Here is a 13,668-nt window from a genome sequence, read left to right as displayed (position 1 = left end):
CCATGACGGAAATACGTGTGACGTCGCGAGCTTGCTGGGCCCATCAGGCAGGGCCCTGGAGGCTTGGACCCCTGAGTGTCTCCATCAGCTCTGGAAGTGTGGGCAGGCTGTCCTCTTGGTCTCTTACAAGGACCAGGAGTTGACTGACAGCTCTGGCTTCCCTGGGAATGATTCAGGAGTGTCCGGTTGGTCCTGTCCTGGGTCAGGGAGTCTTTGTTTTTGTCTGTTTATGGTATGTCTGAGCAGCCCGCCATGTTGCTTTATTCTATTCTAATAGGCGTCTTTGTGCTTTCTCCCTCAACATAGTGTTTTTTAGCTCGATGTCTCATTAGACCTTCACAGAGGTTCTGAAGTTGGTGGGGTCATTAGACCTGCCACATCTTACAACAAAAAGACACATTCTTAACTGAAGGGAGGAACGGTTGACTCTGGACTGGAATATGAAGAGCGGGCAGCACTGCAGAGGTCCGGAGTGGACCGGCTTCTTGACGACTGGTCAAGGGTTCTCCCTGCACAGTCAGCCTCCGTGAAGAGCTGCTAAAGACGGCTCTGTTTCCCAGCGGAGGAGACACGGTTCAGAGAGCCCAGCCCCACAAGAGAGCCCGGGTCAAGTCCAAGTCTCCGACCTTCCCCTTTGGAGATGGCTTTGGCTTTGGAGATCTTTAACGTGGTTAGCATCACGAGGACCCATGCTGTGGGGCTGCCGTGACATTTCTCTCCAGCCAGTTCCCCTACCTTGGCCCCTCGTATTCAAGGGGATCTGTCTGTTTAAGGGTGCTGACGGTGTGGTGTGAACAAGGCGTCCATCGGGCCCTGGGGTCCATCCTAGCAGCTCCCACTAACACCCCCACACACCACAGAGATAGTCACAGATACATAGAATAAAAATAGAAAAATCTTTAAACAACAAAAATCAACACAAAACAAAGAAAAAAAGAACAGTTGCTCAGCACTGGAGGCTGTTGCCTCAACACTGAGAATTCGCTGCTCCAACACCTCTTTTCTTGAGCAGCTCTAATCTCATGAAACTTGTTTTTCTAGCTGGCCAACTTAGTGCCTGCTCCTCTGGGAGGTTTTGAGAGTGCTTTATCAATTGGAGAAAGAAAAAAAATGCTTTCAGAAGCCTTTTTCCAATGTAACGTATATATTATATATTATTGTGTATTACATTTTACATATAAATATTCCCCGTTCGCTTCCCTACATACAGGATGACACCTCTGGCCTCAGAACACTTCTGCGTCAGGGACTGCTGTTAGCCCGCAGAGAGGCTCAGACCGAATGCTTGGTTGCTTCTTGCGCTTGCATAGATGTTCATACAGCGCACACAGTAAGCTCCAGCACTGCAAAGCAGGGGCACGCCACATGGGCTGTAATGTTTTCTTCAGAATATCTGGCCTGTGGCCAAAACATGAGTGTTTTTCTCACAAAGCCACACACATGAGCAGGTTGTTGGGAGAGCAGTGGATACTTTTCTGGGATGTAGTTTTTTGGGACACTGGGCTTCAGGAGACCTTGTTACACACACACATACACACACACACACACACGCTATTAAAATGAGCTCTTTGATAATCTCAGTCTCTGGAGTGAAAAATTCTAAGACAAAGATGGCTGAAGACAGGCTCTTTTCCCTAAAGAATTTTCCAAGGAGAGATAAAATAGGAAACCAGAGTGGCAGTGGGGGATTTGACCCCTGACCTTCCCTCTTCTCTCTGTCTCTTTCTCTCTCTGTCTGTCTGTCTGTTTGTCTGTCAGTTGTGAGAGGAAACAGCTGCTGCCAGCTCTGGGCCTTCACATTCTGCCTCGGGGAAGGCAGCTGTGCCCTGACTTCTGCCTACCACCAGCTGGCTCTCTTTACCGACTCTGCATTCATTAGTAATTCCCAAACACTATTAGCCCAAATCTAGGTGTATTTTTAGGACTCCCAGGTAGTCCAGGCTGGCCTTGAACTCCTTATGTAGATGAGGATGACCTCTTTCCTCTACCTCCCACGTGCTGAGATTACAGGCATGTGTCACCACGCATGTTCTCTTCAGTCCTGGGCACTGGACTGAGGACTTTCTGCTTGCCAGTCAGGCAGTCTGTTCACTGAGCTGCAGCCCAGCCAGCTTGAAAGCTTATACCCAGGGTCTCCCAAACAGCCTAGCTTCATGCTGACATGTGCACTTAGCACACTGTAGCAGAATTTTAGAGCTCTTTTGGCTCTTGCTCATGGTGGCTTGTGTCCTCTTGTCTTAGAGTTTAGACAAAAAGAGAGAAGCAGAGAACAAACTATAAAGCCTTTGAGAACTTGAGTACAGGGAGAACCGAGTTTTCGCTGACTGAGCGAATTCATGTGTGTTCAAGGCCAAGGCTGGGCCAGATTAGGCCAGTCTTGCTGACAGAAAGAGCAATGACCAACAGGAGCTTGCCTTTCAGGGACACTGGGAGCACTCCATGTCTGTGGAGAAGCACACCAGGCTCAGATTGCTTCCCGAGTTCAAGGCATTGGCTCATCCACGGTGAATGTGAGTAGGTTGGGGGATAGCTAAATAGGCTGTGTATACATTCATCTTTCTTTCTGAGTCCCAGCTCCTAGCATGTATACAGTTGTTGTTTGTGTGTCTGTGTGAACGTATGTCACGTTCCACAGTCCAGAAGAGGGTGTTGGATCTGGAGCTGGAGTTACAGTGGTTGGAGCAGTTTAGTGCGTGTGCTCAGAACTGAACTCGGGTCCTCAGGAAGAGCAACAAGCCCTCTTAGCTGCTGAGTCCTCCAGCAGCTCTGGCTGCTAGCCTTTACCTTTTTGCTGTTTTGTTTTCGAATGACAAGAGCAATGAAATTTCACCGGTGGGCGGAGCTGGCAGAGGTAATTTGCGGAAAGGCATGCCTTGTGTTCCTGCTTTTCTTCTCCCTGGGCTCTTAGGTGTGCAGCGGTTTTAAGGTGGGCCTGACCACACTCTGAGTGACCACACCTCTGACCAGCTCGTGGGGCAGGCTGAGATGGTGATTGTGTGCTGGCGTGGTGCTCCAGCGGCCTCAAGCTTTCAGTGAAACCCTCTGTAGCTGTGGCATGGAAAAAGTGTGCCTATGTGACAGCCAGCCATGCCAGTGAGCCCACGACAGTTGAAGGCCCTAAAGATTGAGCTCAGGTATTCCTGAGGAAAAGGGTGGTCATCCAGGCATGGGCATGAGTCTGCGCTGCCTGCCCACCCAGCTGCTGGCCTGTGGCTTCTGACTGTCGTCTCACTGCAGTTGCTGCTGCTGAAGCCTCTCGGCAGATGTCTGCGGTCAGCTGGCTTTCCCGGGCTGAGTCACAAGTATGCTCTTCAAATGGTTAAGAAGGGAGTTGGGGAGTGCCTGTCTTTGTAGCCCACGGTGGCCTGGAATTATAACCCTTCTACTCAACCTTTCAAAGGCTGAGATTATGTGCGTGGGCCACCGTGATGGGCTTATTTCCCATTTGTATCAAAGTTAGACAACACACAGACAACACACACACACACACACACACACACACACACACACACCCTAAATAGCCAATTGTACAGGCTCATTATTTTAAAAAATTAACCTCTGTCCTGAAGGCAACCACTTATAATTTTCATAAATCTCCACATCTCTTTTATATTTTAAGTTTTATTCTTCGAGCCTACTTTGAAGTGTATTAACTGCATGTCAATGTAACGGGTTATCTTTGTTAACTCCCTCTGCACTCTCCCTCACGGACGTGCCCCAGGTGTGTCTCCAGTGGTTCCGGGTGCCATCAAGCTGGCAGTTGGGACTAACCGGCTCAGGTTATGCCGTGTCATGTATCTGAGGATCCCGAGAGGAGCCTCTTCCTTTAAATGCTCGTGATCACCAGGGGTGTAGGCAGGTAGTCCCCAGGGAAGGAAGGCACGAACCCAGCCAGGTGGCTCCGCATCCATGGCAACGCTCTGCGATTGGAGTCCTCGGTCCCAGAGAGTCACATTCTCATACGAGAAAGCGTCGGTGTGTCTGAAGCCAGAGCACACCAGGAAGTGTCAGCTCAGCCTCTCAGAAGGCCCTGCTGGACCCTCGGGCCACCGTAGCACCTTTGCTGGCAAGCCTTCGTCTTCCCCTGTGGCTTCCTGTGACCCTGACATTTATCTCAGCTTCATGGGCCCTGGGAAGCTGGCACCTACTCTATCCTCTCTATGCTCGGCAAGGCCTCCCCTGTCAGCCTGTCCAGGGAATGTCAGGGCCGGGGTGACCCAGTCTGTTAAGCCACTAGTAACCCCCAGTGTTCTCTATTTATTTACCCACTGATCCAATCGTCAGTGCTCAACATCTGACTCCTCAAGGCTCTGACACTAACTTACAAATTTCCAAGTGGGAACACGGGGTAATTTGTCAATATAATTAAAGGAAAGGGAGAAAATATAATTAAAGGGGGGAAAGGGAGGCTTGTGCGAGGTGCAATTTCCTCACATCTGAGGGGGCGGGGGAGGGTGGTGACGAAAAGTTCTGAAGACAAGAAGGACGGTTTTTATTTCACCTGGGGCCGGTAAATCGATTCTCATGCATTATTCAGCCGGCGCTAGCCTTGCCCTGGTGGCACACAGGCACACGAAGTGTCGGAACGGTTTGAAATCTGTCCTCATTAGGAGGCAGAGGACGCCTTTTTGCAGGCATAGGCAGGCTGGCCTCCAGAGTCCCCTCTCACCACCTCATACCCTACGAGCAGGAAAGTGGGGGCCAACAGGGGAGGGATGGGTTGGCTCTGCAATCGGCCTCTGTCTGATGCTGGTGGCCATAGTTCATTGTGTCCCGGAGTTGCAAATGTTACTGTCATCTCCTATAAAGAATAAGCCCTGCATGGGAGCTGACAACTGGCTCACACTATTGAAATAATTGCATTTTGACACAAGGATTTCCTGTGAGCAGTGGAGTGAATACAAATGCTCTGAAGGCAGCTGTCCGGGTGGGCGTGAGGGTTGGGGTGGAATGAGAGTGGACCTGGGAGGGCAGAGGACCTCAGTGACAATGTTAGGGACTGCTGCGGGCAGATGACCTGCAACCAGCCAGGTGCCTGTGCCACAGGACATCTGAGCGTGGCCCAGCATGGAGCTCGCACTCACTTCAGGCTTCATGAAAATTTCCCCTTCTCTTCCTTCCTTTCTTCGTGCCTTCCTTTGGTCCTCCCTCTCTTCCTTCCTCTCTTTTCTTTCGTTCTTTTCTTTCTTCTTTCCTCTTCCTTCCTTTCTTTCTTCTTCCTCCCTCCCTCTCTCCCTCTTCCTTTCTTCTTTTTCTTTCTTCTTTCTTTCTTTCTTTCTTTCTTTCTTTCTTTCTTTCTTTCTTTTTTCTTTCTTTCTTTCTTTCTTTCTCTTTCTTCTTTCTTTCTTTCTCTCTTTTTCTTTCTTTCTATCTTCCTTCCTTCCTTCCTTCCTTCCTTCCTCTCAATTGTGTGGTTTTTCCAGCATGAACATTGCAGACAGCAGTAGTGTTACAGTGTCAAAGGTTGGCCGTGCTTGACAATACATGAAAGTATTTGAATGACGATGAGAGTCATGGAGAAGATGCGGTCGATGTCCTCGCTCTGTGCTGATGGGGAGGATGTTGGGTGAGCGGGATGGTGAGGGAGAGCAGAGTCCCATAGGAGCCAGCAAGTTGGAAGAGGCACAGGTGGCCAAGGTACCCTGCGATTGGGCCGACTCTCCGGGAGCTTGCTGCATCTCCTGGCGGAGACAGCGCAGCCAGGCCTCCACTGCTGCTCCTTTTCCTGACTTTGGCTCCTGGTCTCCTAAGCAAGAGGGCAGCATAAGAGCCGGTGAGGGCTAATCTCGATTGTCAGATCGGTTGTATCTGAAACTGACCTGTGGGCAGGTCTGTGAGGGAATTCTCAGGCTAACTGAGATGGAATGGGCACCGCCACCTCCCTGCCATCACGCGTTAAGTGCCTCTACCCCACTGCAGCTGCCGCCGCTGCCATCCGTCCCCACACTCAGAGCCCAGCCTCTTTAGCTTCCTGAGGTGGACCAGCAGCTCGTCAGGAGGCTTCCAGCCGCCTCCTCAGCACCAGGCAGGGACTGCCAAGACAGCCAGTTTCATGGAGGGCGCCGCTCCTGGGTTCACAGCTTAGCAAAGTGCAGAGAGCTGCTTTCAATCTAATTAATTGTGTGTGCATGTGTGTGCATGCATGTATGTATGCATATGTGTGTGTACGTGTGTTTGTGCATGCATGTGTGTGTGTGTGTATTGTGTGCGTGCATATGTGTGTAATCATTTTTGTTTCTCTAGAGAACTGTAATACAGACCCTATCAGCTGCCCTCATATTTGTTAACTCCTTATAGTGACAATTTCTCCACTGAGAACCTAGATGAGGGAAAACTGCTTTAAGCATGAGTAGCATAGACAGAGTTACAAAAAGAAAAATAAGACAAAAAGCCCCAAACCCCAACTTTTTGGGAGAGATCTGAGACCACAAGAACAAGCATCAGGACTCCACAGGACAAGGTGCTGATGCCTGTGGCATCAGGCAGGGGTCTCAACAACATGTTAGAAAATTCAGGCTGAAACATGCATACCTTGTGGCCAACTGCATAAAATCCAAAACAGGAGAAATTAATATACATGTGTGAAGTCGTAAGGCAATTGCTGGGGACTCAACTGGGGACATGAGGGAACTTTCTGGGTGTTTGGGGGTTTGTTTATGTTTTACTACCGACACGGTAAGATTCGATCTTTAATGTCTTTATGTTGAAATGTTTCATTAATTATGTTTTAATATGTTTAGTATGGGATTGGAGCATGTGTGCCATGTGAGAGTGTGGAGATGAGAGGGTAGCCCAGGGACGCAGTTCTTTCCTTCTCTAGTGGCTCCGGAATTGAGTTCGGAGATGGCCTGGCTTGGCAGCAAGCCAGCTTGCAGGCCCTTTGTATTTTGTATTTTATATTTTGCAGGCCCTGTGGTCTTGGTATTTACTGTGCGTCAGTTATACCTCAATAAGAAAGATACCTCAATAAGAAAGCTTACAGGATGGCCCACACGCAGTCCCAGAGAAGGAAGCGGAAGGATTAGAGTTCAAGCTCATCGCTTGCTTTATAGTAAGTTTGAGGCTAGCCTGAGCTACATGAATATTGTCTCAGAAAAAAAATTAATAAAATGAGCAATAATGTTTAAAAACCTTAGTCACTAGGTCCGTTTGGGAGGCAGGATGTTATCAGTCATGATGGCCTTAGCCCTGTGACTTCCCAGGCTCCCACAGATCCTATCTGGTTAGTTCTTTTTGGCCGTTTTCCTGGCCGAGATCTGCAGTTGTCCCTGTCATGTACCTGTCCACAACACTCGCTAGTGACCTGTTGCTCTAAGTCAAATTCAAAGGGAAAATGCCACATGCTTCTAAGAAGTGCTTCCAGTAAACCTCTAGTGGTGGGGGGAGGGGCAGATGGTCGGCCATACTTTCGGGGAAGTAACAAGCAACAGCCAAATTAGACATGTAGCCTGTGGCTAGGCAGCTGAGGAACTGGGTTTGCAATCTCTCTCGTTTTTAATTCAAGCTGATTTTACATGTGAACCAATGTGTTTGAGAAAATTATTATTAAAAAAATTAACTGCAGGAAGGTTGGTCATGGTAGTTCATGGCTGTAATCCCAGTACCCAAGAGGCTGAAAGAGGGTGATAACTGTGAGTTCCCGGCCAGCCTGGGCTACACTGTTGCTGTGTGAGATCCTATGTTGGTTACTTTTCTCCTTGTGGCAAATGCCTAATAAGAGGCAAGGAAGGGAGAAAGGGCCTGTTTTGACAGTTTTAAAGGAACATAGGCCATCACAGTGGCGAAGACATAGTGGCAGAAACATTAGGTGCCTGGTCACACTGTGTCTCAGCCAGGAAGAGGAGAGCAGGCAGAAAGTATCGCCATGCTATAAACCCCAGTGGCTTCCCCCGGTGATGCAGTTCCCCCACAAGGATCCAGGCCAAAGATTCCGTAACCTCCCAGACAGAGCCAGCAGCCGGCCCGAAGTGTTCAAGTGCTTGACACATCTCAACAATGGCAGCAAAAAACCAAAACAGCCAAGCAGCGGTGCTGCACACCGTTAGCCCCAGCACGCAGGAGGCAGAGGCAGGCACATCTCAGTGAGTTCAAGGACAGCCTGGTCTACAGAGCAAGTTCCAGGACAACCAAGGCTACACAGAGAAACCCTGTCGCGATAAGCCAAAACCAACCAACCAACCAGCCAACCAACCACCACCATCACCACCACCATCACCAAAAAAACCAACCAAACAAAAACAGCAAAACCATCTGAGGATGAAAAGGGTTGCATTCAAGTTGCAATATCTCCTTATTGGGGAGGTGGTATTTTCAGAGAGAAAGGGGAGAAGAGTGAGTGTGGAGTTATGCGGACACAGCGAGCTTGCAGGCAGAGGGGCGAGCCTATGCAAAGGCCCGGAGCAGGAACACGCTATCCAGACCTTAGGAACCAGGCGAAGGCCAGTCTGGCTGCAGCAGAACTAAAGTGACAAGAGGAGGCTGAGGGGTCAGCTCTGGCAGGAACTTTGGTGGGCTTATGTGTCCTGAGCTGCTGTGGAAGCAGAGCAACCAGTCTCATGGGGACTTTCATCTGTCAGTCCACATACTGTTGAGGTGACACAGGGCCTCCGATCTTCTAGGAGGAAAGCTAACTGGAGGACCTGGCCTTGCTGACAAGGTTCCCAACCTAGCACGCAACGACAGATGTCCAGTGTCAGCGCTAGAATTCTCACCTAGCTCAAGTTTTATCAGCACTTCCCTAATTGCCTTTGAGTCTTAAAATAAGATCTGTAGTTTTCCCCACTGTGCTGAAAGAATTGGAGAGGGTGGGTAGTCTTTGTGAGGCTGAGAGGGAGACTGAGGAGGCAGGAACTCAGTGGGTTGAGAGCCCCCCCCCACACACCCCCAAGCCTGGTTCCTGACTGCAGTGTGAAGCTGCTGCTCCATAACCCAGGGTCCTCTCTGCTGCAGTGTGAGGTCAAACACTCCTGCTCTCTTCAGGGGGGACGCTGTCTCCTCTGATGTGGTCACATCTGGAACTCAGATTGTGTTCCTGGTTTGTTCCACTAGGTGAGATGGAATTCATCTCGGTATAGACCAGGGTGTAGACTGTCAAGCTTTGTTTGCATGTATGTGTTTGTGTGTTCAGGTACAAGCATGTGGCGTGTACCTGTGTGTATATGTGAGTGGAAGACAGAGGACAACAATTTACCTTGTTTTATGAGGTAGGGTCTTTTACTGAACCTGTAACTTACCCATTAAGCTAGGCTGATTGGCCACTGAGTCTCAGGGACCCGCCTGTCTCCACCGCCTCAGCACCGGCTTATATGTGCACCGTCACAGTGCCCAGCTTTCCTAGTGGGCTCTGGGGGGTAGAACCAGGTCCTCATGCTTGTGAGGTCCACAGCCTGAGTGTCCATGCAGCCCAAACATGCTGTCAGCCACTGGAATCGCCAGCTTCCTGGATTCCTCTGCCAGACGTTTGTCCTCCCAAGTTAGGTGTCGTTTTTCACGCTTTGGGACCAATGACGTTGGAAAGGTAGACTCTGCCAGCTGCTAGCGCATCACAAAGACATGCCACTCGAGGGGACTGACCAACAGCCCCGTCACATGCAGCTTGGAAGGAAAGATGAGGCGGCTTCTTTTAAGCTGTCCTTCGGGAGGGTCAGACACTGTCCTTGCTTGATTTCTGTCAAACAGTCTGACCTAAACAGCTTAGGAGGGAAAGGGTCTACAGCTCACAGTTCTGGGTCACAGCACAGTCCATCACTGAGGGCAAGGGATCCAGGCAGGAACCAGGGAAGGAGGCTCTCTTACCTCTCCTCCTTCCCCTCCTTCCCCCTCCCCTCCCTCTTTCCTTCTCCCTCCCTCTGTCCCTCCACATACAGACACACACACACACGTACACACACCCCACAGGTGCACGCGCAGATAAACACACATGCACACAACTCAATCTGACCTGAGCAATTTCTCAGCTGAGGTTCCCTCTTCCCTGGCAACTCTAGGCTGTATCAAATTGAAAAATAAAAATGAATCATCACAGAGGCTGTGGAAACTGTTCTGCTCTTCCAGTGACCTGGGTTCCGTTCCCTAGTCCATATAGTGGCTCACAACCATCTATAACTCCAGTTCATAGGGATTCAATGCCCCCTCTGGCCTCTACAGGCCGTGGCACACATGGCACACAGACATACATGCATGGAAAATATGCATACACATAGGACAGAGGAAACCAAAACCAAAACAACAGGCAGCTAAAGGACAGACACTGTCTTGGAGCTTTGGGCCACATCCAGAGTTCCATGGACTCAGTCTGCAAGCAACACTTGTTTCTGATAGTTCTGGAGGTGGGGAAGGCCAAGGTCACGACACCAGCAAATAGGTGGCGTCTTCTTGCCCTGTCCTCACACAGGGGACTTTCCTGGGGTCTTTCCATAAGAGGGTCACTGCTCTTGTATGTGCTGGTTAGCATTGATTGTCACCTCGACAGGGCACAGAATCATGCTGCAGATGAGCTGCCGGCAGCCTTTGAGGGGAGACTTAGGTTAGGTTAGCCTCCAGGCGTGTTCAGGAGAGATTCTCGCGGTTAGACTCCTCTTTCTGTGACAGAATGCTGATGGCCCAATCCTGTGCAGGCGCCCCCAGCTCCTGAGAGTGCCAGGTGGGTCCTTACCGAGGAGTCTTGGCCTTCGACCAAACCTCCGGGGGAGGCTTGCCGGCAGCGGAAAGTTCACTCTTCTGGAGTCACCGAAAGCTTTGGCCTCTTGTGAGGGTCAGCTTCCTGGTTCAGTGGTGACTGGCTTCTGTGTCCTCATGTGGACAAGTATCAGGGCGTGACAGTTCTGTCTGAGCCTGTTTGGCAGTCTTCCCACTAACTGGAGGCGCAGTCCATCCCCTCACCTGACGTGTGGCAGTGGCACAGCTTATGGTGCTGATGTGAACCTTCAGAACGTGGCTAGGTGGTATTTGGTGGGTTTAATGTTACCACTTCCCCATTTCTTTACATTTAAAAAAATGTATTTAATTTTATTTTATGTGCATTAGTGGGAAGTTGTCAGATCCCTTGGAACTGGTGGTGTAGACAGTTGTGAGCTGCCATGTGGGTGCTGGGAATTGAACCCGGGTCCTTTGGAAGAGCAGACAGTGCTTTTAACCACTGAGCCATCTCTCCAGCCCCTTCTTTACATTTTTATTACATTTTAATTTTTGTGTGTGCATGCGTGCATGTGTGTATGTGTGTGTGTTACTAAAAGAAGCATGAGGCTGGTCAACCGATTTTCTATGCCAGAGGTTTATTAAGTGGGTATGGAGGGAGTGGGAGAACAGGACATGGTGGGGAGAGAGAAAGAAAGGGGAATGGGGCCGAGAGAGAGAGAGAGAAAGAGAGAGAGAGAGAGAGAGAGAGAGAGAGAGAGAGAGAGAGAGAGAGAGCACGTGCCGGGGTCATCCCTTTAAGGGGCAAGGTAACCACGCTTTCCAGGTGTGGCCACCTGGCCGGCGATACATGATGACATCATAAGTTGCTGGGTAACCCAGGAGCAGGTTGTGCTCCAAAATACTAACTGTGTGTGTGTGTGTGTGTGTGTGTGTGTGTGAGAGAGAGAGAGAGAGAGAGAGAGAGAGAGAGAAAGAGAGTGAGAGAGAGAGAGAGTGTGTGTGTGTGTGAGTGTGTACATGCGCACTTGCCACAGCGTGGGTGGAGGGCCAAGGAGAAGTTGGGGCAGTCGGGTCTCTCCACCACACGGGTCCCAGGGATTGAGCTCATGAACTCATGTCAGCAGGCATGGCATCCACTTAGCAACCGTCTCAGCTGCCTCTGCTTCCTCTTTTCCATGTTATATCTCCTAGTTTTGAGGCTCAAGGAGAGCCGGTGGTACGGGGCTGAGTGATCTTCCTGGAAGAATTTGTGAGCACTTGCTGTCAGAGCTGCCCCTGCCTTTCGTGGGTGTTTTGGGGCCGACGTTCTAACATTATACGGAAACCTCGGGTCCACAGAGGTGATTTTCTGGATGATTTAGTTTAGTTTCAGACCTGGCAAACCAAGCTGTCTCCTTTGTCCCTTTGTCTGTCACTGGGATAGCAAATTTATTAATAAAATGCTTGAGGAAGATCCTATTTCTCTGTGGCTATCAGCTACTGCGTTAGATTTCTGCTGGCGGTGCGCTTTAATCTGGGAGAACCTGGAGACTGTCTCAGGGGAGCACAGAAGAGATATCAGGGGCCTGGTGTCAGGGGCGGTGATGAAGACGCCAGCTCTGCACATGTGACTCACCCATTTGCTTGCAAACGTTAACGCAGCAGCTATAGTAAGTGTTAAAATCACTTCAACAGAGAACTATTTTTAGGCAGCATTTTTTCCCACCTTGAAGACTATCTTTGAAATCTCAATTGTGTGAATGAGAAAAAAAACCATAAGGTTTTAAATATCTCTGCCACAAATGATCCTGTGGCTAATCCAGTTGGTTCTGTAAGAAAGGATTCATGGCCCCCAAATACTCAATCGGCTGCTTTGTGAATTATCTGTAGAATACTGCTTCGACATCGCTCTTGGCATCATGGGCCAGCCCTGTTGACAATCAATGATTGCTGTGGGTTTTAGCTGAATAGTGAGAAAGGAGGGAATACATAATGGCTTTGTAAATATTAGCTGGCTGTTTTTAATACTCTCTTCTCAACGCCAGTCACACAGGTGAGCGCCTGCAGTATACTGCCACCTGGTGGCAGTAACGTGTACTTTGCACAAAGCTGCTGTGAAGACAGAGGGTCCACAGATGACTGCTCTAGCAAGAGATGACATGTCAAAATCTGGAATGTTCTCTTCTAGGACGATTTCCTGTTCAGTGTCTCCATTTTAAGTGGGATCCTTTGCAGTGTCCTGGCCGTGTTGAAGTTCATGCTGGGGAAGGTCCTGACGAGCAGAGCTCTCATCACAGATGGTGAGTAGGGCAGGTGTACCTTGTCCGAGGGCTGAGCTCCAAAACGGGTGGTGCTGCCTGGACTCGGTCAGATGCTGGTCCTGCAGAGGACCTCACCAACCAGGGGATCCATTCATGCCCATCCCCTTTCCCCAAACAGCTTACGTCATGACACTTGAAGCTTTCACATGGAGGCAGGTGTCCGCCACCCTAAGTTTAATAACAGGAAACAGAACAGAAGTGGCTGGGTTTCTTTTTGTTTCCTAAGACAGGGTCTTGCATGTAGCACAGGATGGCCTTGGACTTTCCTTTCTCCTTCCTTAGACTCCTATGTGTTGGGATTACAGTTGCGTGCCACTGTACCTGGCCTTTTATTTTATTAAGGAAAGAAATAGAGCTAGGAATATAATCAGTTTATAGAGGGCTTGCCTAGCTTGGGGTTTGAATGGCAGTAGGAAATTTTATTTAAAAACAGATTTGTTTTTAAATTTCAGAGTTTAAAATAAAGTTTTGTTTTTAACTTTTTATTGGTTCTTTGTGAATTTCACATCATGCACCCCAGTCCTCATCTCCCTGCCCCACTGTACCTGCTCTTGCAACGTCCTACCCAGAAGGAAAAAAATCCGACTATGGAGGCTGTAGTGTGTCTCAGTGTGTCCCACAGTGTTTCTTTTGTCCGCACATCGCTGCTTGCAAATGTTCACTGAATGGAGTCTTTGGTCTGGTTTGAAGTTCTCTGGCCCCTCACTGGGACTCCTCTTGGGTATCCTGC

The 13,668-nt window shown here is 49.5% G+C and overlaps 1 protein-coding gene across 1 annotated transcript in view; it reads left to right on the top strand.

Annotated features, from left to right (window-relative positions):
* The window catches only part of Tmem163 (transmembrane protein 163), a 161,674-nt gene that overhangs the window by 140,451 nt on the left and 7,555 nt on the right, over window positions 1–13,668 (top strand). Inside the window, 1 exon segment of the mRNA XM_021641417.2 lies at window positions 12,806–12,917. Within this exon segment, the coding sequence (XP_021497092.2) occupies window positions 12,806–12,917 (112 nt within the window).

Source organism: Meriones unguiculatus, chromosome 18, assembly GCF_030254825.1.
Source record: "Meriones unguiculatus strain TT.TT164.6M chromosome 18, Bangor_MerUng_6.1, whole genome shotgun sequence".
NCBI classification, from domain to species: Eukaryota; Metazoa; Chordata; class Mammalia; order Rodentia; family Muridae; genus Meriones; species Meriones unguiculatus.
The sequence above is the reverse complement of the archived record's forward strand: the minus strand, read 5'-3'. Positions and strand labels throughout refer to the sequence as shown.